The following is a 26,309-nucleotide window of genomic DNA, read 5'->3' on the forward strand; positions in this document are numbered from 1 at the left end:
AAATAAGGTATTGGATCCTGGAGTGTGGCATGGAGTCTGCTGCTGGGACCAGGCAGGGCCTTCCTCCAGTGTCAGCTCTTAAATGAGACCAGTTACAAGAGCAGGCTCAGTATAAGACAATGTAATGCCAAGCAAGTGGTGGGAATGCAGAGGCAGCTTTACACTGAAATCCAGTGCAAGGTTTTAAGCTGTGAGCTGATGCTAAAAATGACAGTTGTTGGACAAGAGCAAATATCTGCATGCTTGGAGTTGCAGGGCATCTCTTGTATCTGTTAAGTCAGCCTGGTGCTGCTGGGGTCCTGAGGGGGGAGGTATGTCCTGCCTGCATAACAGCAAGGGGAGGGTGGACAGTATCTCTGGAACACTGGCTGGCTGCATGCCCTGCAGGGCTGGGGATGAGGGGTGAGGTACTTCACCTTGGAGCAATGTCTTCCCCAGGGTTTCACAGGCATTTGCGCACTGTATAAGACAGACAGTATAGCTGTTGATGCTGATGTCCCCTTGTGTGCTGAAATCCTAAGTGGAGGGTGTGTGTGTGAGCTTAACTTAAAAAAACAAAACATGTGAGCAAGCAGGTGGTCTTTTGACTCACCATGCTCCATCTTTCAAATCCCAGCTATATTTGAGAGTGTTTGTCCAGGTCTGCTAGTGGCTGTGGTTATCACTTCTCTTGGCCCCACAGGAGAAACTGGTGTAGGATCCATCTGCAACCCAAATCAGAAAAAAGCATATTCACACTGTGCTTCCCCACAGCACACTGCAAGAAATAATAGTCCTGCCTACATTTGCAGCATTGAAGTGAGGGGGGTGTGCTCCCAGCTGCTGCTAGCAATCGTGGGAGCAGCGTGCAGTCCCCCAGCCTGCTCCAGAAACTGTACTCCTGCTGCGGGCCTGCCTTGCCCAGCAGGCAACTTTGTTCCTTCAGGAGCAGGTGAAAACATCACGGCTTATAAATCAAAGCTTTCTCTAGCTAGTGAACATTTCTCTGCACGTTTCCACAGCCCCGTGATACAGGGAGGGCTGCTCCATGACAGCCTTTGATCCCAGACATTCGCAACGAGCTGATCTTACAAATATGACCGTATGACTCAGACTTCGTGGCAGCATCCAGTTCCCGTAAGGCAGAACCCAGCTATGTTCTGCACATGGAAGATTTATTCTGTTTAAATTTCATGGGACTGATGATTTGTGTCAAGTCTGAGCCTTGGCGAAGGGCCTTTTCCCGGGAAGTAGGTCCTGGACAAGTTTGCAGTGATTATTTTTATCCAGGCAGCATCAGTTTCTCGATGAGTGAAGAACCCACACTTGCCCCAAAGGTGGGGAAGGGTATCTTTTCTTCCTCTCCTAATGAGAAACAGTTCAGAAAACTTTATTCCATTTTTTCTGTGAACAAAATGCACATGTGGGTTGAATATAGAAATCTAATTTGTACAGATGAAGCTTTTAACTGCTGAGGTCTAAGATGGGGAGGAGGGGTGGCCTAATAAAGCATTGTATATATTTTTGGCTCTGCCGTAAGGTAAGGGAACAAATAATGAAAATTGTATTGGTTTTGCCTTCAAAACCAAGTCCTTGTACTGCTGTAGGAGCGTTGAAGAGGTAAAGTCCACTAATGGTGAGTTTCTCGGATTCTGCAGAGACATGAGGTATACATTAGGTGCTCAGGTGGAGGCATCTGAGGTATGGTGACATTGCAGTCCTTTAGCACCTGCATAACCCAGCGATCGCTGTGCTGGTTTTGGGTGATGTAAGATCTCCAAGTCAGGCTTCACACACCATGCCGTGCCAGACACAAGTTTTCTCTCTGTCTAACATCTATACAAATGTGCTTAGCATCTGTGAAGGGAAAGTTCTTGTGAAGAACTCCATCCTATCCCTGTTATGGTAAAGAGAAAATCTGCCAGGATCCTCTTTTAACTGGCAACATGCTGAAACTTGTGTCTCTGACCGTAATGGGAAGCCCCTGCAAACAGCTGAACCACTCCTTGAAAGCCTTGGGAACTCTGAAAACCTCCTAAAGGAATTTGACCTTGTTTGTAACTCTCTTAATAAAGCCTCCACTTTGCTGCCAGCACGTACCAAGAGAATATGCAGAGCATAGGGAGGTCTCTGGGGAAAGGGCTGTTGGCAAGCAGCAAACCATTAATATCCCTCAGCCTAGTGAGCCCTTTGCCCCTTTATTGTGCTCTTTAAAGCTGCCTCTGCCTGCATCTCTGAGTGACTTCTTTATAGCAAGAGAAGCCGATTTAAAAAAACGGCCTTTTCCTGCAAGGTGGTGATCTAATTACCTAATGGAGACTGAGGAGGAAGAACCTGGATGCAAAACGATTAACTTTTTTTTTATCATTCAGTGGAGTGATGTCTTTGATCATATTCAGGGCACCTGACATGTTCACATGTACATTTTTATGGGAGCTACCCACCTGAACTAGAGATGGACATGTTCAGCTGACCTCTAACATCAGGATCCAGGTCTCCTTCTCAAGGATCCTGTCTTTTTTCATCATGTACACAAAGTGCTAACAGCAGTTTAACTCCTCACCCTGGGCAGAAGGAATCTGGGCTTGGTTTGGGAGTCGGTGCGAGATCCTGGGAACTCTGGCTCCAAAGCCTAGCATTGGGCTGTGGTGTGTGGGTTAAGCTGAGTAGTCTGTTGAGAAGTGAAATGTCCTTGTCACTTGACACACAAGTTCTGTCCTGTGCCTCTGTAGGGGGAAAATGGATGCGTTTACAAAGCCCTGAGGAAACTCAGATGGTCAGTGGTGCTGGCGCACTCTAACTCATGGGATCTGATAATGGAAAAGCAGAGGAATGAGTTCAGCAAAGGAGCCTGTGCTTTAGGTGCTCATTCCCTGGCATTTTTCATTTTAATGTAGTGACAGAAGGTGATCCAACCCAGTTTGTTTCGATTTCCTCCTTTTAATGCAGATGTATATATGACTTGAACCAGAGCCTTCACAGTCCCTCATATAAATATTTATTATACCATATAAATAATGGACCCTTCTAGTTTGTTTATCTGTGATCAGATCTAGCATGTGAATAAGTATGAAATACATACAGTAAAAAAATCCCTTTTATTCCATGGTACATGTTACTGTTCCTGCCAACACAGAGCTGGTTTTAAGAGACTGCTGCCCCTCCAGCAATGGATTTCTGGCTCTCTTCTGTTTCACCATCCGTGACCATTTTCCACCCTGTGTTTCCATCAGCAAGTTTGTGGCTGTGCCCTAATCTTGGTCTTAAGTGAGATACTTAAAAATAAAAGTCTTTCAAACTGTGGAGCTGGAGCAATGTGGGGTAGTAAGCTCTGGCACTGATGGGGGAGGCAGTGGGGTACCGGGGAAGCAGGAGAAGATGGGGTATCCACTGAAATCCGCACTGGTCAGGTAATGCCATGTAGCATGGCCATCCTTTAGCAGGTTCGAGTGCTTGTGCCTGAAATGCTGTCATGTTATGTCCTGATCTCACCGTATGGGAGATGGTGGCCTTTAAAACGGCTGTAAGGCTGGGTTGTGGGATGAGCAGCAGATGTGGAAGGGAGTTAGACTGCGTCTTTTTAATGTGCACACCAGGTTTCCAGAGCTCCCCTGCCTGTAGGTGTGACTCTATGTACATTTCATTTACATCCAGTGCAGAAACTACTTTATTATGTGTATAGCTCGTGATTAAGAACATGTTTTTAGAGGCCAATCTGCTTGTATGTAATAAAACCCACAAGTATCCAAGTTTGAAGGCTAAATAAATATCAGTTGCTGTTCAATTCACATATTATACCTTATTAAATTTAAATTGAAATGAAATTCCCATTTAGAATGCTATGTTAAAGTGGGACAAAGCCTGCTTTCAGAAAGTTGTTTTTCAATTTTAGATACTTTGTGTGTTTCACTTGTTGTCTCAAAACACCAGGAGGTAATTAAAATCACTTTACAGCTCTTTCTAGAAAACTCAAACTATTGTTGGATTCCATAGAATCATAAAAAAGATTTATATGAAGTTGTTTTTATATGCACACAATTGCTATTTTTTTAATAAAAGAAAAAAAATCCATCCAAATTTGCTTCTGGGCAAAAGCCTTCTCAAATCCAAGGGTCAATTTGGTTTTAAAAAGTTATTTACAGTGGAGTATGACCTCATGCAGTGCTTGTAAATAAAAATTCTGAAAGTAACAATTAAAATAGCACTAGCGGGCTCTCTTATGATATTGGTATGATATTTGAGGAAGTAAAGTGGGTATCAGTTGTATCACTATCAACTTCTTTAGTCGCTGATCTTATAAAATATGCCTATTGCACAACTATTAGTTGAAAGCAAAGCCAGAATATAGTCCTAATAGTAAAGGGGCAGAACTTAAGAGATTTAAATCTATAGCATCTCAATTTATCATCACGGGGTTACTTTGAATGAAAACCAGTGTAACTTGTTCAGAACTGATAAACTTCCTCTTAAAATAACTCAGATGTCACTCAAGAATATTACAAAATTACCACAGTGGTGAATGCTGGGCCTGAGAAACAAAGGTAACGTGAAACCTGTGAGTTTGCAAGCATGCCATGCTTTATTTTAGGAACCGAGGGCAAGAAGTGACTTGCAGATTGTGTCAGCCAGGTAGTCTTTTAAAAAGCAGTGGACCAGTCCCACAGCTTTTAAAAATCAGGCATCCAGATGACGTTCAAGCATTGGAACAGACTGCCCAGGGAGGTGGTGGATTCACCATCTCTGGGAGTGTTTAAAAAAAAAAGCATAGGTGTGGCACTGAAGGACATGGTTTAGTGATGGACTTGGCAGTGCTGGGTTAAGGGTTGGACTTGATGATCTTAAAGGTCTGTTCCAACCTAAATGATTCTATGATTCTTTGACTCAGATGTTGTTTCAACTTAGGTCTAGGCATTTGTGGAACGATACTTATGTTCAGGAAAATACTTTTGTTGGGCTGTAGTAAATACGAAGGACAAATGAACTCAGGAACTTCACAGAGCAGTAGATGCACTGAATGCACCATGCCTATCTTCTAGTGGGTGAAACAAAAGCTGTTAGCTTTGCTTTTTATCTTGAATGCCTTACAGCCCACAATCAACTCATCTCTGGTGCAAATTAAATAATAAAATTTTACTGTCGTTGCCAGACCAAAACTGCTTTGTTCTCTGAGACTTCTTGGAGCCAAGTTTGAAGCTATCCTCAGATTCTGACTTTAGCACCCAAACCTGCAAAATGTTATTAATTTGCTCAACTTTACACACTGAGTCAGTCTCTGCAAAATTGGAGCCTCATATGTTTTATATAAGTTCTGGTTCCAGATACAAAGGTGATAAGATGATTTGAGTTCACGTTAATAAACCGTTTCTACATGTAACTATAGCATTTGTAAGTAAACCTGCAATTGATCCTTCAGCTGAAGTTTCTAGATAAGGTTTGTTTCTTCTAAAATAATTTTCTCTTTTCTGGCCTACTGTTGAAGTTTCCAAAGTTTTATTAAGTGTGTGGTGAGTAATTTTTCTCTCTTTTTCATTAAAATGTACTTTTTAATGTAAAGCTGGCCTTCTCTGCACATCCTTCTAACGTTTGCATGTAGATTTTTTGGCCAGCTGTTTTCAGTGACATAGATGCTATATCCAGTTGCACCAACACAAAGTTTCCTGCTGCTATTTGTAATAATGATGATGGCAATTTATATTAGAAACCCAGCACATTGTGACACCAAAGAGCCCAGCGCCGCCAAAACAAAAACCAAATAGAAACTCCTTCAAAAGTAAAGCTCATAGAAAAAGAAACAGCATGCTGGGACTGATGCTGTTGTGGGGGAGGTAGCCTCTTCTTGGCCTCAATGTTGACCATGGGATGTTGGAGCATCTCTCTGACCCTTCTGCACAGCATCAGAGCGTGCTTACACCACAGCTGGGGAGCAGGGACCTGGGAACCCAGACCTAATGTGTGGGCCAAATCCCCAGTGATACTACCCCACCAGTCCTGAGTACAAACCCTTTCCATAGACCAGTGGCTTATCAAGCAAAAATTCTCCTGAGCCCATGCTTACAGCTCAGAAGTGCTTTTAACAATCTCTTCCAATGAATTGATTTCTTTCATTTCCCTACTTGAAGAGGATTCTCTTGTGCTTGGAACAGATTGACTGTGCAGGTTTTCTGAAGCCCATTTTGTTCTGGCTTCCAAACAGACAGCCTTTTCATTGTGTTGGGTCTCTCTGCTCCTGAGCTTTCCTCTTTACACATCTGCTTCTGCATCATTTCTTGTTTAAGGGGAGTCTTTTGTTTTAATTGGTTGGTTTTAAGGGCTAAGTATCTGTAGTTTGGTTTTCTCCCTCTTGTCTTCTGTGCTCCCTGTGGTTTTATCTTGTGTCCTCTGTAGAGCCTTGTGTGCCATGGCAAGGAAGAAAAATCCGGTGTATTTCTGTTGGCTTTGTCTGAAACCGTGTGACAGCACTATGCTGATAAAGAAATACTTTCCCAGGCTGCTTATTGTAGAGAGAAAGTGGATAAAGCCTATCTTTATGTCTTTTCTTTATGCCATCTTCATCTTGTCCATCGTTTAGCCCATTTTTATCTTCTCTTCTGTGGTTGCTTTTAAAAAGAGCATCAAACTTAATGGGCATGGGTTAAGCTGAAAATGCCTGGAATTTGATATACTGTTCCTGGTACAGGCTGGTTCATCAATACTCTATGAAGACATCCTTCACAGACTGCTAGGATGGCTAATTTTGAATAATTTGTGCTGAAACAGGCTAAGACACCTCCAGCAGCTGACACTTTATAAAGGAGCTGAACTTTGTATCTATTGCAGCTAATGGAGCACCTTTAAAATAAATGAGAAACTGTCCAAGACTGGAAGAACTTTCTTCCCTCCTGTTTATGATAGAGATTCTCCTGCAGCACGAGGCAGTTTTGAGTCTCTCCTAGGTAAAAAGTTAAGGAATTTAGGCAGCTGCCTCACCTGCAAGGCTGGAGTTACTTTCTTCCTGCTTACATCCTTTTTGCCATTCCATGGAAGTCTGCTTTCTCCTTTGGCCGATGAGTAGATAACCACAGCGCTGATTCAGGGATCTGTCAGCTTTCTTTGCAGGAACTAGATTTCTCTCCTCTTAGTTAATTGACTCCTACATCTTCCGTCTTTCATTCTGTCCTCTCTGCTTCATAGCTCTGAGTAAGTAACTTTTCCTGTTTTATTCTTTAGCAAGAAATCACACTGCATGTTTTGGAGAAAAATCCTGTCCTCTGCTTGGGAGGAGTTTCCTCCTGGAGCTGTCAATTGTAAATTTTCCTCAAGGGAATATTTATCTTAGGTTGTTCCTTTCATCTGGTCCTCAAAAGATGGCAAGGAAAGCTAGGGTTCTGTTGACTTTTTTTAATTTGAGATGCAGGTCTGCTCCTGATGCCTTTTACACTGACCCAAAATGTGCCACAGAATTTGTCTTTTGATCAGGTACCACCAGTCCTGTTCCAGTTCCTAATCACTTACCTCTCATGCACTGCTGGAAATAGTATTTTAGGCAGTGATTCTCTCCCTGAAGCCTTTAATTACAGCCAGTCATTTGGCCATTTTGATACTTCCGGGTCTTATGCTTTGTTTGTTGAAAAAGTAGAATGAGCACTCCAATTCTAGTTGTTTGGTTTTTTCTAAATTCACGGACTCTGAGAATGTGTCCTCTGATGAGTGGGTGGAGTTTTCTTCTCAGGCTCTGTTGTATTTTTAAGTGCACGCATGTTGGTATGGGGGTGCGCTTTGTGCTCTGCTGCCTTTCCAGATCCACGGACAGCCTGTGGAAAACCACTACCTGGCAGCCTTACAGGATGCTAATGTATTCATGCATTCAGGTGTGCATGGTCCTGCTTGCTCTGGACAGCCTGCTGCATCTGTGCAGGAACCTGCCTTTGTAGTCTCAAGACGGATATGGCAGGTGAGTCTGATCATGAGGTTAACAGACTCATGGATGTTCTTGAGCATCTGGCATGTGTCCAACTTCGCTATGGGATTAGTCACCCGTCTCAAAACTAGGTGTCTAAAGCTGTTTGTGGATCCATCTGTGATGACTGCTGCCTTGGAAGAGGCTCTCGTCTCCACCAGAGCATCTAAGAGTTACTGTAATGCAAAAATTCAAATGTTTGAAAACATTATTTCAAACCCACATAAGTTTTGCAATCAAAAGCAGCAACGTATGGCTTGGATTTCAGATTTGGATGTGTCACCCTTATGGGAGAAAAACAAGTAATAGTGAGTAACCAAAGTAACGGATGTGATTAATAGGCATTGGCTCTGATTTCTTTTTTTCACCAGGAAGAGGTAATAAAGAAATAGTCATGCTGGGAAGCAGCCTGAAACTGACTAAAATCCATTCATTGCGGTGAGCTTGATGATATGGACATTACATCACTCAGACTGATTCCAGTTTTAAAGCCAATGCTGCCTGCAGCTGGTAAAATCCTCCAGCGTGCTTTTGTTGCCATCTGATCTGGGTTTTTACTCTGTCAGAGGTTGGGCTGATAAAGACAGTAGATCAAGGAGTATTATCATACTAAGTGCGACTGGAAACATGAGTTAACGACTGGAGGCCTAGACAAAGACCTGAGAAATGAAACTGGCCAGCAGTCAGCATCTGTGGAGTGATCCTGAAAAAGGGAATTTACCTTGTACCAGGAGCAAGGCTGGCGGGATGTGCAACTTTAGAAAGTGGGGCCAAGGAGTAAAGAGGGTAAAGCGAGCTGATCCCACTCTCCCCTAAACCCAAACCTTAGCTTAAAATACCATATTGCGAAAGCACAGTTGATATCTTTAAACACTTTCACATGTGGAAGTTTCACCATAGCCAGGATTCATATTTGCTCTTCAGCAGTGTACTGAAGCAATCCAAGACTAATGAAGGCCGAGGGTGACTCTGGCTCAACCTGTGTAAGTGGGCTCTCTATCATCTATGAGGTCTTAAAGTGCTTTTTATTGCTCTGCTGTGGGATTTGAGCTTTGAGGGCTTTAAAAGGCTCTTGGCAGGGGCCTGGCTTTGCTTAGCAGTGCTTACCTCGGACTTAGCGATATGGTGTTGGCATTTGTGAGTGTCCTTCCCATATCTAGTACGTGGGATCACTGGCTTTTCAGTGGTGCCAGGACAGTATTTCATATAACACCTGTAGTTTGCATTTAGCGAGCAAGCAGCAAAAGAAAGGAGATGTCCTGAATGAGCACATCGTCTGGTGCAATAAGAGTGCCACATCTAGTCTCCCACTTCTGAAGACCTGAAAATTGTGAATTTGGCTGAAGGGGATGTTAGCCCAACTCTTTGCAACATTGTTGGGACTGGCTTCCCTGCATCTTTTTGAGAGGCTAACTGCGTGCTTTATGGATAAGAGAGACTGTTTTCTGGTCTCTCTGAGCACTGGGAATGGGCACCTGGAGGTGAAGACTTCTGATCTGGAATCACCTCTTGAAGAGGTACTGGTATACTTGGAGACCTTAGTTTAACCCAGCTCCCTAAGGACTTCTTTACATTTGGAAGTTAAATTACCTACGTGGGCTTCGTAACAGCCAACAGGAGTGATGCTGAGTGGTTTTTATGCTCCTGAGACGTGGGGTAAAAGAAAATACCATGTTGTCACTTCTATAGCTCTGAATGACATGGTGGTGGCTGTGATTTATGAGGGTGCTGTAGTCTTATCTGTCACTCAGCCATCTCTCAGATGTGTTATCGATATCTTCAGTGCTAGTTAGCTAAGGAATAAGGATGCATGAATATGACATTTTGGCATCCAGCTAAATGACCTCCTTATCACAAATCCTTTGAACGGTATAAGGGAGATGGTCCTGTTTGGAGGTTTTGATGGCTGCTCTTACATATTTCAGTACAATGTGTTATGTGAAGGATGAACATGTCGACAGATCAGAAAACCAAGAGAGGAGACCAAGCTAATTTCAGTATTGGTAGTCCTCCCCCACAGTACTGCTGGCTGCTTGCTCTTGCATTTATGGGAATGCACAAGGCATTTGTGCTTAGAAATTGTGTGGAGGAAAAACCAGGGAAAATTCCCTGTAGTGACCAAAGGGATGCCTTTGAAGTGAATATTTTGTCAAATTTTGTCCATAGAGTCCATGTTTTTTGTTCAGGGCTGGAAGACTATGACTGATTCCAAGAGAATGGCTCAGGCCTTACCATGGGGAAAATGAGAAGAGTATTTGGATTTACCATGTGGGAGCCTGGTGCCGTCAGTAGAGTTTAGCTGGACCTTGTAATGTAGGTGCCTCAGATGACTTTCTGCCACTTCTGCATTCACCAGCTTTTGGTGCTCACTAGGAGTTGGAGGTCAGTGGCAATAGTAAAGACTTGCCTAAATTGTGGCTGTTTGCCACAAAAGCCAAGGACATGGAGGGCTACAAGAAACCTCCACAAAGTATTGTTGAAGTCAGACTGGCAGCCACTTAAAAGCAGTCAGACGTCAGTGTTGCTTAACATCTTCAGTAATGACCTGGATAATAGGTCAGAGTTTGTAGGTGGTACCAAATTCAACAGGACGGTTGTTACAGCAAGGGGTAGGGACCTTGAAGAACCACAGTGAGCTGGAGAAACCTTATGAAACCTTGTGAAGTTCAACAAAGGCAAGTGCAAAGGTCTGCATCTGAATAACATCTCCAACAGCATGGGCTAGGGACCAGCTGGCTAGAAAGCAACTCTGCAGAAAAAGGATCAATGGGTCTTGAGGGACAAGAAGCTGAACTTCAGCCAGTGATGTGGCCTTGTGGCAATGGTGACTAAGTAGTTACAGGACTTCTTTAGCAAGAATATTGTAAGCACATCAAGGAGAGGGTTTATTCATTCCATTTGGCATTTCAGTACTCAGCTGGAGTACTGAGGTATCCAGTTCAGGGCTCCCTAGACAAAGAGAAATGTTGAAGACCTGGAACAAGTCCAGCAAAGGGCCACCAAGCTGGTCAGGAGGCTGGAGCACACAGCATGTGGGGAAATGCTGAGGGACCTGGTCTTGTTCAGATGCAAGATGAGAAGGCTTAGGGCTGGAAAAGAGGTTCAAGAAGAGAGGCTCAGGGTGGGATCTTATTGCTGTTTTCTGCTATCTAATATTTAGCTCTACAAGAGACTGTTCTTGGAAACGCACAGAAAAACCAAACACCAAAAGCAATGAATACAAGTTGCAGCAATGGAAATCTGATTTGGTACAAGGAAAAAAATTCTTCACCTGGAGAGTGGTTTAGCTCTGGAACAGGTGCCCAAGGAGTTTGGGGAATATTTATCTGCGGAGATTTTCACAACTTGCCTGGGCAAATTCCTGAGCAACCTGATGTAACATCAAAGCTGGCTGTGCTTTAAGCAGGAGGTTGGACTGGATCTGCTCCAGGGGTATTCCTTCCAACTAAATTATTGTATGGTTTATGTGCTGCAGTCCCAACAGGTGACTTTTTTTCCTGGGTATATTTTCAATATTAAGGTTTGCAAAAAATCCACGTAAAACAAGCTTTTAAAATCTCAGTGCCTTACTTTCTGTGCTAGGGGATTTCATCCCCATTTGTAATTGAAAAAATTGAAAAAAAAATCTGCTTTTCTGCTCATTTTGGCTAGTGCAGGTTGAGCTGGAGCAGCCTGGCAACTGGTGAGTTGAGGATTTCACTGCTGATATTTGTGAATATGGAGGCCTGGTCTGTGCCTGAAGAAGCTGGATATCTAGGGCTATATGTATGCTAGTGGACTAACAGTACCAGGGTCTGGGCACAGATACTGGAAATAGATCTGTACTGTCAAAATGTAGCGTGGTCCATGGCATGGTTCATTGCCTTGGCCAGCTAACACTCTCCTAGGCAGTCCAGGAGATGGTTTGAGGTTGGTTATAGGATAGGGACTGGGTATCACCACTCTGTTTTGGAGGGTAAGAGTGATGAATAATGTGGTTGTGGGGTTTTCCACCACAGTTGGCCTCAGGGCCAGGGAATGGGCCAGGATGACTTTTCATTCTCCAGTGAACATGTAGCCAAACAGCACAGGTTGGACCTGGGCACTTCTGAAATACAAGTAGGGGCTGTAGTTTAGGACCTGTTCTGGCAGACGGAGCTGCATGGAAGAGGCTGGGTATCTAGGGATATGCAGAAGAGGCTCTTATAATTCAAACTACATCTGCATTGGTATTGGGGCTGGTGAAGGGGCTAGAGGAGGGTCCCACAGCTGCCTGCAAGCAGTGTGGCATGTTGTTTTCAGTGGGTATCATGGTCAAGGCTGTCTTCTCCTGGGGAAAAAAAAAGTGCAGCTAGTACCTGGTAAAGGTAGCATCAGGATTGTGCTCACCTACCGTGTACACCCCAGCTACTCTGTATTGAATACGATGAGGAAGAGCCTGTTGCTTGGCCCTGTGGCTGGCTGACCTCACGTCCATTACAGCTAAACCCCCCACCATGTACTCTGCTCCTCTGCTTTCCATCCAGAATATCTGGGGGGTCCTTCTGCAAATTGATGATTGGGACTAGCCTTGTTATATCTCATACTGTATTACCTGTCTGGGGTAATGCTAGTTCGCAAAATCATTCTAAGGAACAGGGTAGCACTTATCCAGACCTACCATTATCCCCCTTGTTTTTGAGCCCCGTTTGGCTTCCTAGTGCAGATGCTGCTGCTAAAGTCAATACAGGTGGCGACTATAGCCTCCTCAGAAATGCGTAGGAGGAAGGAGGTCATCAATACCAAGACATGACTTGCGATTGCTAGAACGGCTGATGATGTTAGTGTGAGTGCATACGACAGATAACTAACTCCTAGAAGCATTTTCAGTTTGCGGAACCTACAGTTCAAGCACCTGAAGAGTCAATCCAGTTTGTTAAGGGGGAGGTCAGGGTCTATGGTTTGTTACGTCTCATTCCTACATGAGAAGTGTCCCAAAGGCTGACCATCTCTGGTGACAATGACGAATGCAAAAGACTTGTGCCCCTCATAGCACCAGTGATGGGTAATTCCCCACCCTCCCACCCAGGCACTGTGCTCCTGTGGGCCCTGTGCAGACAGCCATGGGATGCTGTCTGTTTTTCGTGAGAACAATAACAAACAAAAAGAATAGGCACTCTCCATGAAATCCTGTGTAGTGCTTAGATTTGATGAGTTTCTCTAACTGGACATTTGACAAATATAAATATAAAGCAGGACTGCTGCATGCCAGATGTTTCCACTGGAACCTCTGACACTCATCGGATCAAAAATCTCCTAAGTTTGGGTGGTTTAGTATGAAAATGCTCACACGGGGCCCTGTTCTTTTGTCATTTGCAGCATGTGAAATAAAATGCTGCCTTTGATTTGAGGAAAAAAAGACATGTTGCCCTCTAGGCTTAGTTTTCTGTGGCTTTCCCTTGCCTCTCATGACTTTGGTTATTGTGCTGGTTCTAGCATTCGATACCTTTTGAGGTTCATTTTCCCTTTCCCTGCCTCCTGATGAGTAACCAAAAAGGGTTTGTATTTCTTTCTCTGTAGCTTTCCTGTGGCTTTTAGCAACAGCTTGATATTGAAGAAATGTCTTGTCAGCTTCCCCTTGTACTTGGCCCTGGCTGGACACTGAAAGGAAACTGTCAGTCTAGCACCTAAAAGCTTGGGAGCTTGTCTGTACAGATCATTTCACCTTAGCTGAGAAAACAGGCACAAACTGTCAGATTAAAAAATAATACTTGGGAAAATATTTTGTTTTGGAGCTTTCTGTAGTCTAAATTCCTAGTCTAAGAAACATTTCTATTTCCATGGAATAAACATGCTTAACAGAATATTTCTGCTGAGATGCTAGATGGTAAAGTGAGAATTACTCGATCTGATGGTAACCCTCATTAGTCGACTTAGAAACACAACAGCTTCTAAGAGCAGACAGGGACACTGATGACCTCTGTCTGCAGAAGGGGGCCAGGGTCGGTGACTGGAGACAACCCTCATGGACATAACAAAGCCTAAAAAAGCCTCCTCAAACTCTCTCTTTCCCTCAAAATGAAATAAGAGGCATTGGGTTTGCATGACAAGGTTTTGGTAGCAGGGTGGCTTCTGTGAGAAGCTGCTAGAAGCTTCCACCATGTCTGATAGAGCCAACGCCAGCCGGCTACAAGACAGACCCACCACTGGCCAAGGCCCAGCCCAGCAGTGGTGGTGGTTGCGCCTCTGGGGTAACGTATTTAACGAGGGGGGAAAAAAGTGTGTGAAAACTGCAGGCCGGCAGGGCCCCGGGCCGGGGCAGGGCAGGGTGTGAGCAGCCGCCCCCGGAGGGGCAGGAGCGGCGGGGACCGTGTGAGGGACCGACCCCGCCCGGGCCCGCCCTGCGCCGCGGCCGGGGAGCGCGGAGGGGCCGCGGGGGGAGGGCCCGGGGCGGCGCCTCGAGCTTCGGGTTTGTTTCTCGCTGCCCGGCTCTGCTCTGACCGGCAATAAATTAAACTGATTCCCCCCGCGGAGCCTGTTTTGCCCGTGACAGCAGCTGCGGAGCGATCGCCCCCTGCCCCGCTCCCGCCCCACCGGCCCGTCGCTGTTTCTGCCCCGGCCCGGCTGAGGGGGCACCCGGCTGGGCCCAGCCTGCCACACAAGCAAAACCTGGAAAAATCAATCACACCCAAATCAAACCAGGGTTTTACCCTTCCCTGAACAAGACCATAATGTCCGCCTCCCTCACACCTGCGAGATGGGAATTTACTAATTACTTTGCATGTTACTGTGATCAGTTGCATTATCAGGCAGCTAAATAAATCTACATTAATTCCATATTCATATTATAATTGTAGTATTAATGTATTTTCTGTTCCTATGACAGTCTCTTAGTTCATGGGGAAGCTTGTAGTAGTTCTGGACAAATACATTGGAGTGAGACTGAGCCTTTTTCTATGCTCTGCAATGATTTACTGTTGTTATTTTTACTTTTCTACAACTCCGCTTCTGCATCTGTTAAAATGAAGATACTGATACCTGTCAGTGTCCTTTCAGACCTTTACAGAATAAATGCCAGTTGAGAAGGAATTATTTTTATTATGGATAGCCTTTTCCCTTTGAAAGCAAGCCATATTTTATTTGCAGCCTTCTTTCTATGGTTGTAATGGGGTTTCTGATTCTTCACTGTTCTTTTTGCTAATTTCCTTTCATCAATTTACAGTTTATTAGAGGTGTTTGAGAGTCAGCTACACCTTCCCAAGTAAACACAAAGTTTTTTAAACACTCATGGAAAGCTCATATGTATGTGTTCTCACAGTCTGCATTAGGTAATTTTTTTTAGGCGTTTCCTGATGCGTATGCACAAATATTCACAAATAGGTGTCTTTTTTCCCTTTTAGAGTGTCAGTCGGCTACTGCTCTCCAACTCATGATCAAGCGCTGTCATGGGAAAAGAAGTTGCAGCATATATGCCAGCACCTATGAATTTGGAGACCCTTGTTATCCAGGCATCCAAAAGCATCTTAATGTCATCTACACCTGTGGTGAGCCACAAAGTTCTCTTTAACTCTCGTTGGGGTATGTGTTTGATTAACAGTGGCGTGTGAAGAATGACAAGACTTGTAATCACATATAAAAAGTTGTTGAACTTCGAGTTGGCTCATAGGGATTCTTATAGGGTCAACGAGGGAAAGCTCTGTGGATCACCTGAGTGGTTTAATTCTGTCTCTTTTTCTACTCATTGGCTTGGTAGAAAAAGCAGAAAACATGGAAAAGATATTTTGTTAACCCATTCAACACTGCCTCTGAAAGGCAAGAAAATCTGGTGGTGAAATCAATCTGCTCAGTGGGGTGCTTCGGTCCTGAGTGTTAGCACCCTGCTGTTTCATTTGACTGAAACAAAGCTGTGGTTATCAGTAGGATCCTTATTACTTTGTTCTGTATTTAATTTTGAGCAGTAGAACAAGACAATTACCAATCTATACTAATCCACGGGGTTAGTAGAAAATCACTCCTAAAATCTTCAGGTGAACGTTGCAACATTTTCCTAACAAACAGTGGGAGCTCTCAGCTGGGTCTTAAGTCAGTGTTGAGCAGACACTGTATTCCTACCTGACTGATCATCTTCTTTTGCAACAGAGAAAAAAATTGTTCCTTTGAACTCTGTGGTGTGAAAGCAGCATCAGGTCTGTCTTCTCCTTGCGATGACAATTTTGGTCATTTGTAGCTGATATATTTGAAAATATTTGCTTCAGGGTTTTGCTTATATAGCTATTGGTAGGATCAGCTTAGTCTATCTCTGTTTTCCTTTCCACATCCACCTGGAAGACGAAATTCTGGTGTGATTTTGAATCTGCTGAGCTGATGGTGGAGCCTGTAGTAGAGGAGGTGCTGGCTGTGTCCTCAGACAAGAACAGGTCTGTGGGTCAATCTCTGTGTGTAACTGCAGCACACTGAGTCTGAGAGATAGTGTCTGAGATGGAGTCACTACAGCATTTTGTATAGCTGCTATAGCATGTGGATGTACAGCACCTTGAAGAGCAGAGAGATTGATGCAGGAGCATCAGGCTATGAGCTCCTGTGTGGCTGTTGTTTTGTTTGGCAGGAATGGCAGGAAGCTTGGCTTCTTGTTTTTTGTTTGAAATGATGTAGCAAGAAGTAGCAAGGCTATCCATGGAGGCCCAGTTTATTTTCTGGCCAGGAAGATGGTGGGTTTTTATCTCTTTTCTCGTAAAGAGACTGGAGAGAAATTTATCCTCATGGGGATTTGACAGAAATGAAGGCAACACAGCAAAACAGGAGGTCAAAAATCCAGAGGATATCTCCTTCAAAGACCTCTGCAGCCTTATTCTGGTCCTGGTCTCAAAGTCCACTACAAAAGGCATTAATGATCTCTTAATCTGAGTTTAATTTTCCTAGTCATAGCCTAACTGCGTCAGGAAATGAGTCACACTTGAGAGCACAATATGACATGTTTTACTTTTTAGTGGGTGAAATCTGCCTCAGCCTTTGAAGGTGGCCATGGCTCCTTTTCAAACTGTGTTTCAGATGTGTCTCTGAGCTGGATTTTGTGATCATCAGACATGCATTTCTCCCTTCAAATGGCAAATATCTTCAAAATGTGAAAACCAAATGAACAAGAAATCAAATTCCAGTCCCATGTACTTGTGCCAGACAGAAGTAAATCCTGTCCTTCTTTTATAAGGAATGGTACAATCAAGCAATTTTATATTCTTATGGTTTAGAGAACAATTGCAGTGTAGAAAGCCTCCTGTTGGATATCTCTTTGTTTCCATAAAGCTGCATGCATTATTGCTCCTGGTGTGGTGTTCTCCTACTTTCACAAAACCTGTGGGAGTGAAAGGGGGCAGGCTTTGACTGACAAACATGACTGCACTTTCCTGTGACCTGTATCTAGATACATGCCCCTGTTCCCCACCTCTTGCAGTTGGAAACGCTTGATCCCTGGACTGCAGGATGCAGCTTTGCTGCTGTTCGCTGGCAAGCAGTGAAAGACGCAGGGTGACCCTGGCATAGCTTAGGAAACACAGTGGGTGTACAAAATGGGTTTCTCTGAGCATCACCTCAGCCTTTCTTGTTGCTGCTTCAAACAGGTGACGACTTCACTCACTGAGATCAAGCAGTACAGTTTGTCACTCCCCAGCTGCCAAGCTGTGGCAGAAATGTCCTGCCATGGTTTGGCAGTTTGGACCATGTCACCAATCTTACGTGTGTAAAAAAACTGTGATGTGTCCTTGGCCAGTGTTACCCACCCACTGTGCTGTTTCAGAAGAGGTGATGAGAGCAAGCATACTGATGGACATGGCAGCATGGGTAGGAGGGCCTTCATGCAGACGTTTCCCATGTGAGAAACTTCAGTAATTATGGGGACAGGGCAGCTGAACCCTGCTTTTGGTGCTAAAGCATGAGAAGAGCTGGAAAGAGAAAAATATGTCTTCTTCTGATAGCTATTAATGAAAAAAAAATCTGTTGAAAGAGTAATTTATGAGCTGACAGAAGGTATTATTAATTAAAAACTCGTGGTGTTAGCAGAAATCACTGCCCTTTTGCTGAGATGGACTTTGTGACAGGCATTGATGCTGGTGTTGGCTAGTGACCAATGACCAGCGAAGAGCTAGTGAGGTGGCTTATCTCCCAGCCCTGGCAGGAGAACATCTGCAAGTGTCTCTCAGGTTGGCACACACAGGCTGTTCTTTTCTGGCTTGACAGCAGGAGCTGAGCCCTATGCCAGGTCTCCAAGAGGTAAATGTGTAGAGGTAACATCTTTGCTTTCTTTAAGTCATGTCCAAATTTCTTGGAGGTTCATTCCTTCAGCCTCCATTTTATATTGGCCATGAGAATTCCTGCCAGACATACACAATTTTGTTGAGGAATCTGGTTGTGAGTAAAGGTATCACCGAACTTTTTGCCCAGCTATATTTTTTTTGAATAATTTGTTGTTATTACTCTAGCCAGTAAGAGTGTCTCACGTCAGTGGTTCTCCATATTGTATTATACCCTTGTGTTAACACCTCTTGGCATCACTGAGCTGAGAGGGAAATGCTACAAGTTTGCATGTATGTACAAGATGATTGAAACAAGCAAGTGACTGGCTGCCCGATGCGATAATGATCTCTCGTGTGCATTAGGGTCCTGTTATCCCAGCCAAGGAAACAGATGAAAAATCCTGAAATGTAAAAACACTCCATACCTGAACCTTGGCAGGAGCTGAAATACTGAATTTTGGCCCAAAGCCAGATTTGTCTAATAGGATGGTGTGGAAGGTGGGATTTTCCAGTATGTGGGTCCCATTAACACAGTAATTATTTTTTTAAAAGCAAAAGGCAGGTTAATTCTGGGAAAGCACATAATGCCTGGTGAGGTTGCTTTCTGAATGTGGCAGTTTTTACTAGAGTGAGATTTAAATGTTTTAGCTCTGCTTTTTCTTCAAAATGCCCTGAAACTCTTAGAGGGTAACAACAAATAAGAGTATTAATGCAACTGAGAAGAATAGTGCAGTACAGACTGAATAAAAGTCTGTCTTTCTTTCTCTTCCACTGCCCCCCCTCCCACATCTCCCTGTGTCTCTGTCTTTCTTTGTTATAAAACGTTGTATTTATAATATCTGTGGGTAGCTTGCTAGTGGTTTTGTACTTACTGATAAAAGTTACTGTGCTCCTGACCTTTTCCTTTTCCTTAATTGTCCACTTATTACCTTTGAAGACTCCTTTTAATTCTCTAGATTTCTTGCCTCTCTAGTATGCTAGAATTTTTTTTTTTTTCTTCCGGCCGCTGCTGAAATCCTAACTCAACAATATATTAAAACCTGATGAATTTTTTCGCATGCATGATGCCACTTGGGTTGAAGGAAGTATTTAAATATGTACTTTATTTTAAGATCCACGCATAAATACCATGAAAGTTAAATATTTTCTTAAATGCTTCCTTGAGTGTGGATGAGGGGCTTGTCTGTGTGTAAAGAGAAACCTTATTCTTAGCACTGAAAGCCAAGGGAGCAATCCAGAGTGCCTGCTGTCCCATCTGCCAGGCCTGCCTCCCTGTCCAGTCAATGGGAGCTGTAATGCTAAACCCTTTGCTAAGTACCTGCTATTCTTTAAGTACAGGCATCAATAAGAAATGTCCTGATGAGAAAAAAAATTAAAAAAGAAAAGAAAAAAGATGGGAGTTGTGTATTTCTTTGTTTCTAGGCATGTTTCAGTGAGTTGGCTATTGATCCTGATAACTGCTGATAACTGGTAGTGTTTTAGTGCCTTTGTTAGACGTATGTTGGACAAAATGGAGGAAATGTGGCCTTGGATGTATTTTTGATGTGAATATCCATCGTGCGTTTAGATGTGTGTGTGCGTCCTGCTTGATTCATGCTTGATAGAAAGGGGTCATTGGGCTGAAAGCTAATGAACTACCATGGTAACTCATAAATTGTTTGGAAAATCCTGCAGTTCTGCCACATTAATAATCCTGCCATGCTGCTTTATGAGGCAATAAGCCAAGTCCCAGAGGCCAAGTGCTTCACATCCCAATGAGAGAACTGGGCAGGTAAAGGACAAAGCATGAGCACAGGGACGGCAGCTACTGTTGTTTTGCGGTGTCTGGTGCTGCTGGGAGACCAAGAGGGATCAGTGAGAGGTGATGGAGGTGCTCTGGGGTGATGGAGGTGTGCTGACCTTCGCTTTCTCTGAGTACTTGGGAAAGCAGTTTGGATTTTGCCAAAATGTTGTGTTTCAATGAATATTCTTTCAAGCTGGGCTAGAGGCATGGTCTGTGTTAGATAAGAGAGTTCTGAGGTAGTTGCCCTCATCGTGGTAATGAGGAGGGAGGATAAAGAACTGCACAAATTCTCTTCTGTCATCTCAAAGGGACTGTGCTGTAGTCCATTAGCTCCTGTGCAGTAAATCTGTCAATGCCTCAGGCTGGATGAATGTAATGGTCCCTTTTGCTCTTAAAATTTATGAATTCATCAATGTAGAAAATGTATTTTTATCACTGAAAAACTGCTTTATTTTGCTATAAAAAGCAATGTTCAAGATCCGCAAAAAATAGAAAAGGAGTAATTCCAGACGTCCAAGATAAAACAAATTCTTTTACACTCTTTTGAAACAGGGCAATGCAGACAGGGTCTTGCTAGAGTAAGATAGACACAATATATAACGCAGACTTCCTTTCTTCAAAACTTGAAATAAAATTGATGCTTACAAACAAGTAAACATTTTAGGCAACCTAGCTCTAGAGATGTTACGCTGGCAGTATAATGTTTAATGATGTCTGTTTAACCAGGTTTCTTGTGTCATACTGTAAAGCAGAACTCACAGACATAGATTTTAAATTCATGGCCACATAGTTTGACCTACCAAATAAATAAAGAATGTAATAATAATATAATATAATCCCATTATGTGACTGCTTTCAATGTCAAGACAGTGGGTTCAGAGGTGGTTTGGGACATCTGTTCAAATCCTCTGTCTTGTTTTCCTAAGATAATACAAGTTTGTCTGGTAATTTTTGTGTCAAGCCTATGCTTCTTTTCAAGCTATAGTGTTTTTTTTTAAAAGCTATCCAGTCCTCGGGTAATGACTACAAATAATGAAAAATTCATGAAGTGGGATTCATCTGACCAAGTGTAGACACATAAGCCATAGAAATTTATAGTGTAGACATTCCCATCTGAGAAGAATTCCTTTTACAGGTAATGGAGAGAAACAGCTGCTTTTGAGGCACAAATCATTGCATCTAAACTAGGTGCCTGCGAGAGATGAATTGTATATTTGGAGTGACTGTTCTCCTGTACTGACTATAAAAAGAGTGTCTGGTGCTTTGATGTCATTGTTATCTACATTTAGAACCTCTACAACGTAGATGTATACATCTGGTTAGATGGCTTTCAACCACTGTGTTCTTATGCAAATGCTCCTTTTTGGTCATAATTATCACTGCCACATAATGATAATGGTAATACCAGTGTTTTCTCTTTACATTTATTGGTTTCCACTCTCACTGTTTGGATCTCCAATTATCATAGATTTATCTAGGTAAGAGATGAATGTGGTGGTACTTAAAGTTCTCAAGGGGGATTTCTTTTTCTAAACCTTGAGAAACTACCTGTAGCCAGACAGGAGTGTTAGTGCTGGAAAAGTTCTCAAATAGCAGCTTGGTGTCTTGTACCTCAGCTCAAGGTTGTATCGGTCTCCAGACTTGGGTTTGGAGAAGGATTTTCTTGTTAATTGGATTTGCATGGGATTGAGATCTACTTTCTGCATTTCACCTTTATGAAGTCCCTTGGTGTTTCTAGATGTTAGGATGTGGTTGATAGCTTTGCTATCTTCTTTGGCTTTCGAGGTTTTCTTCTTTTGGTCTTTTGTTCTCAAGGTCAGATTTGTTGTAGACTGTCAGGAACAGTGGCTGATGGTATGGGAGAGTGGGCAGAGTAGATTTTTGTTGGTGATGTAACATCTGTTGCCAGTTCCTGCGAATGAATGGACTTGTTGGACCTCTGTGCAGCCTTTTATACATTTCCATTCAGGGGAAGGAAAAGCAAGGAGCTTGTTTCTCCTTTCAGAAACGTAGACCTCACTTTCAGAAATGTTCATACTTCACAGAACCTGTCAAAAAAGCATGTGGCAGGATAACTGAAGACTGCACCACGATGGGTGAGCACAAAGCTCAAGGCTGACATTTTCCAGCTTCTGAGGCTGGCACTTTGTCATCTTTGTTGTTGACGTTGTCTTAACCATTTTTGTGGATACAGTTTCCCGGCTCTTAGAAGCAAAGAAGGAATCCCCTCAGTCAGCAAGGCTCGTATAATTTGCATTCATGCTGGAGGGTCTGTTGGATATGGTGGATTACCTGAGGGCAAATGCAAGATGCCATCTATTTTGCTGGCCAGTCCTAAAGTGAGTGGGGCACACATTTTACTAATGGTCGTGGAGGTACCTGCTAATAACAGAGACTGTAGTAGTTCTGCCATCCTCCATCAAGGAGGAATATGCTATAAAGCAAAGAGCTGTTTAGGTTTAATGTTACTGATTGCACAAGAATGTGAAATATGAGTGACATGGCACAAACAGCCTGATTAGTTTTAAGGTGAAGCTTGGTAAATTAGGTAATTGGAACCTGTCATTGTGCTGCTCCTGTTTGTCTTTGCTTACTGTAAAACTGGCTGCAGCTTGATCTGAACCACACGTCCAGAAGAGTCCGAACACGTCCGGTCTGGCTGGTCCAGACACAGCAGCTCTTCATTACCAGGGCAGAATAAGCCTGTGTCTGACATAGATTAGGGTAAATAAATATTCTGAGGAAGCAGAGCTCTGCATCTCAGGTGGAGGAGGAGCAGGTAATGCTGTTACCTCAAGGGAAGGGCTTGAAAGCTCTTTGATTCTTGCAGAGAAGAAATGGAGACCTGGAGATAAAAATCATTGCCTTGGGGATGGGGAGGAAGGAAGATGGGACTGGAGGAAGCAGAGAGGGAGTTCAAAGGACAGCTTTACGATGACCCTAAGCAGAATGAGCTGTAAGACAAGTGCCACCTTACAATTAGGCAAGCTTTGCAAGCCTGCGGCCGTGGTCCTCAATCTCTGCCGTTACTGGGAAACATACAGAGCTTCTACTATGGAAAAAAAGAGAGTCCCATGAAGAGTTAACTAAAGAACTCTGCAACCCCAGAGTCCTGCTGTTCACAAGGTGTGTGCACCTGAGGCCTTTGTTTATCTCTATTTTTGGGGGGTTTGTTTTAGTTGATAAGGATCATGATCTAGAAGTCACAGGGGAGAGCATCAGGGGCTGCTGCGAGACTAGGAGTGTAAGGGGCTGCTGCAGGTCATTTTGCCTGGGGTCCGTGTGCTTCTGGCTGGGGATGCTAGAGTTACAGCCATGTCTTGCTGCAGGGAAGGGTGGTCTGACTGTCCTGGTGGAGTGGGTGACAGCAAGGGTGTGAAGGAGACAGGTGGGACTTTTTCATTCTGCTATTATCCATATATTCTAGAAATTTATAAATTTAAGAAATGTTTTAGAATGGACCCAGAGTTTCTATTCTAATAACTGTAATGCTAAACTGTAACGTAACTCAGATTTCATGGTGGCTGACAAACCTTTGAGGTTTCTAAACAGATTGGTTATTGAATGATTTCCTCTGGCATAAATATGCACATGTCCTTGGGGCTGAACAGCAATCTGCCATCTAAAGAACTGATTTCAGGCCAGGGGGTCTGCCTGGCTGTCCTGAGAGGTCTGTGCTTGAATAGGGTGGGTACGTCCTTGGAAGCAATTGTGATCCATCCATGATTTCACCCCAGAAAAGCAGATCTACCTGAGAATGATTGTGCAAGATGACATCTGAATGTAATATAGCTAAAGGAAATCTTTAAGGAAGTCTGGAGAGAGATAAGTTGAGCATAATTAAAGTTACGTGGGTTATCTACGTGGTGATTTTTTCCTGTAAGCATAACCCTGCTGTACAGGCTCTCTGTTCTTTGACATACTGACTCCCTTAATGGTGTTCTTTCAAAAATTCTGACCATGAATAAGTGGTAGATATTTACCATTTCGATGTCACAGGCTGCTTTTTTTACCAGGGAACCTCATTGAATAACCTCATTAAATAGGGTTACTGTTGATTCTCCATGCCTGTCAAGACCTGCAGAGGTTTCAAGTGTAGTAATTAACAGTAATGTTGCCATGTATGAGTCTTCTTTACTGAGAAGGCGGTAGGCAGCCAGTCTGCCAGCCCCTTTCATGCAGGAGACTGCAGGCTATAGCCAGAGGAATGTCTCGGCGATGAATGGCTGACCCTTCATTCAGTGATCACCCTAACTCCTCCTAATTGAGGTTAATGCCAAAAGCATTGACACCTTGATGCTAACTCATTAGTGCCTGGAGGCTACTGGAGATTGCTGACAGCTCAGTGAAACACTCATTAGATTAAATTTAAAGGGAGTGTTTGACACCATGACCAATTAAGATATATTCGCATGGATCACATATATGTTTGCCTTCCCTTTTTGAAATGTTTCAAGACAATGCCATTTCCTTGCACCGTTTATAGAAGGATTCACAGCTGGTGTCTTTCTGCCAGCACGTGCACATTTCTCTGCTGTGCAAGTACCACTGCCCCGCTGTTTTCTAGCTGCCCTCACTTCTCTTTCTCTACTTTAATGTGAAACAAACAGGAAATTCTCTGGGATTTGGAAAATCCTCGTTCCTGGCCATGAAAAATGAACTGGAAGGGCAGGGTGGGGAGTGGAAATAAATAGCCATTTTGTGAAAACCACCAAAGATGCAAATATATGCGACCTCCTTGGTGGGGTCCTTTGGTACAATTGGAGTTTGTGAGCTGCTGCTGAAATAGAGTAACAGGACCAGCTGCTCGGGGGTTTCTATAGACCATTGATGAAAGGTACATGGGCATCAAATGTATGTTTAGTTGCTGGGAAGTGCACTTATGACTACACAATATTGCCATTCCTACAGGCCCCAGCAAAGACTGTCCTGTTGTGTAATGCGCTGTCTTGTTAAGAAGCAGTCCCTGCTATAACAAATTTAGTGGTTACACAGGCAGGGCCAGGCAGACTTTGGGAGAAAGTGTTAGTCTCATTTCATGTGCGGAGACAGCATTTATACAAGGGTTTGCATCATAGGAGCTGAACCTAAGATCTGTCAACATAATGCCTTACCTGTGCAGGCCTCCTCCCTACCTAGTAGCTTATTGATGTATATTCTGCAGTGACTTTGTTTGTTAGATGGCTAGATCCATGCTTTTTTCTCCAGGTGGACTTTTTACCATGCAGTATTTCCTGCCTAAGCCTTTCTTACATGAGATGAAAAGAAAGCAGCAGGATGTGGCAAGATAATTTATATTTTAATCCTGTTTTGGACCTGAGCTGTGGCTCTCCATGGCCAAACCAAGTAGGGAGGGAGCTCCTCAGCAGACAGCTGTAACACCCCCTGCCCTGCATGGACTAGGCAGGAGGGAGGATGCTGTGCCTTATATGACTTTATGTGATTTATAATGGCTGGATGATAGTCAACCTGAGTCTCTTTAGCCATGTGTCACTAATGAATGTTTCTCTTGTTCCAGCTTCAATTCCTGGCTGGGAGAGGCAAAGTGATGGTAGGGCACAGAGGCTGACATTTCTGTGTCTTCCCACTACCCGGGAAGATGCCCAGCCTCATGTCATCCTTCAGTGGTATAAAAGAATTCCAGAGAATGGCTCTTTTCCTGCACTTTGGACATTTTTTGCATTCCTGTTTGACCTCTGAGGTCCTGGATATTTTATCTTCTGGTTGTATGGAGGTCTTAGAATGGGCTTTTACAGCCTTGGTGTGTGGACATCCCTGCACAGTGGTGCTTAGACATGGGGATGCCAGTGAGACATTTAAGAGTGGAGACCTCCTAAAAGTTCCTTAGGTAATACCTGCTCAGTGTGGATGACCTTTTGTGGGGCACCCCACCTTACAGTGGGGAGGAGATTGCCATGGAATTACATGCCAGGAGTCTTGTTCTTCAGGAAGCTTTCCTACACATTGATCTGGCATCTACTTTTTCTACCTCCGTTTCATGACCTCCAGTTCTTCAAAGTGTACACACCCAAATGGTTAATGCCCCTTCAGACAGACACTCCAAATACTGTTGACAGTGGCTACTTTTCATGTCCTGTTTTAGTCATTGTTTAGCTAAGCCATTCATGTTCAGCTCCTTTAATCTTTCCTCATAAATCAACCTGTCCAGTTGCTCAATTGTCTTTTTATTGCTCTTTTCCACAATTACCTGTATCTTTTAACAAACACTGAGCAGGCTTATGATTATTTTTCCCCTGGGGGCCGGCAGAGACTTAACATTTCTTTGCCATATATTAGCAATTGCTGTTGTTTTAGCATCGTGCAGTACCAGCACCACTATCCGGGAAGAAAAGCCGACTCTCTCTGG

The 26,309-nt window shown here is 43.5% G+C and overlaps 1 protein-coding gene across 2 annotated transcripts in view; it reads left to right on the forward strand.

The window, feature by feature from the left end:
• Window positions 1-26,309, forward strand: part of EVA1A (eva-1 homolog A, regulator of programmed cell death) — a 224,367-nt gene that overhangs the window by 103,026 nt on the left and 95,032 nt on the right. For both annotated transcript variants that reach the window (XM_040597726.1, XM_040597727.1), the window contains exon 6: window positions 15,274-15,417. In XM_040597726.1, the coding sequence (XP_040453660.1) occupies window positions 15,274-15,417 (144 nt within the window). The remainder of the gene's footprint in view (window positions 1-15,273; window positions 15,418-26,309) is intronic.

The sequence above is a fragment of the Falco naumanni genome, chromosome 6, assembly GCF_017639655.2.
Source record: "Falco naumanni isolate bFalNau1 chromosome 6, bFalNau1.pat, whole genome shotgun sequence".
Taxonomy (NCBI): Eukaryota; Metazoa; Chordata; class Aves; order Falconiformes; family Falconidae; genus Falco; species Falco naumanni.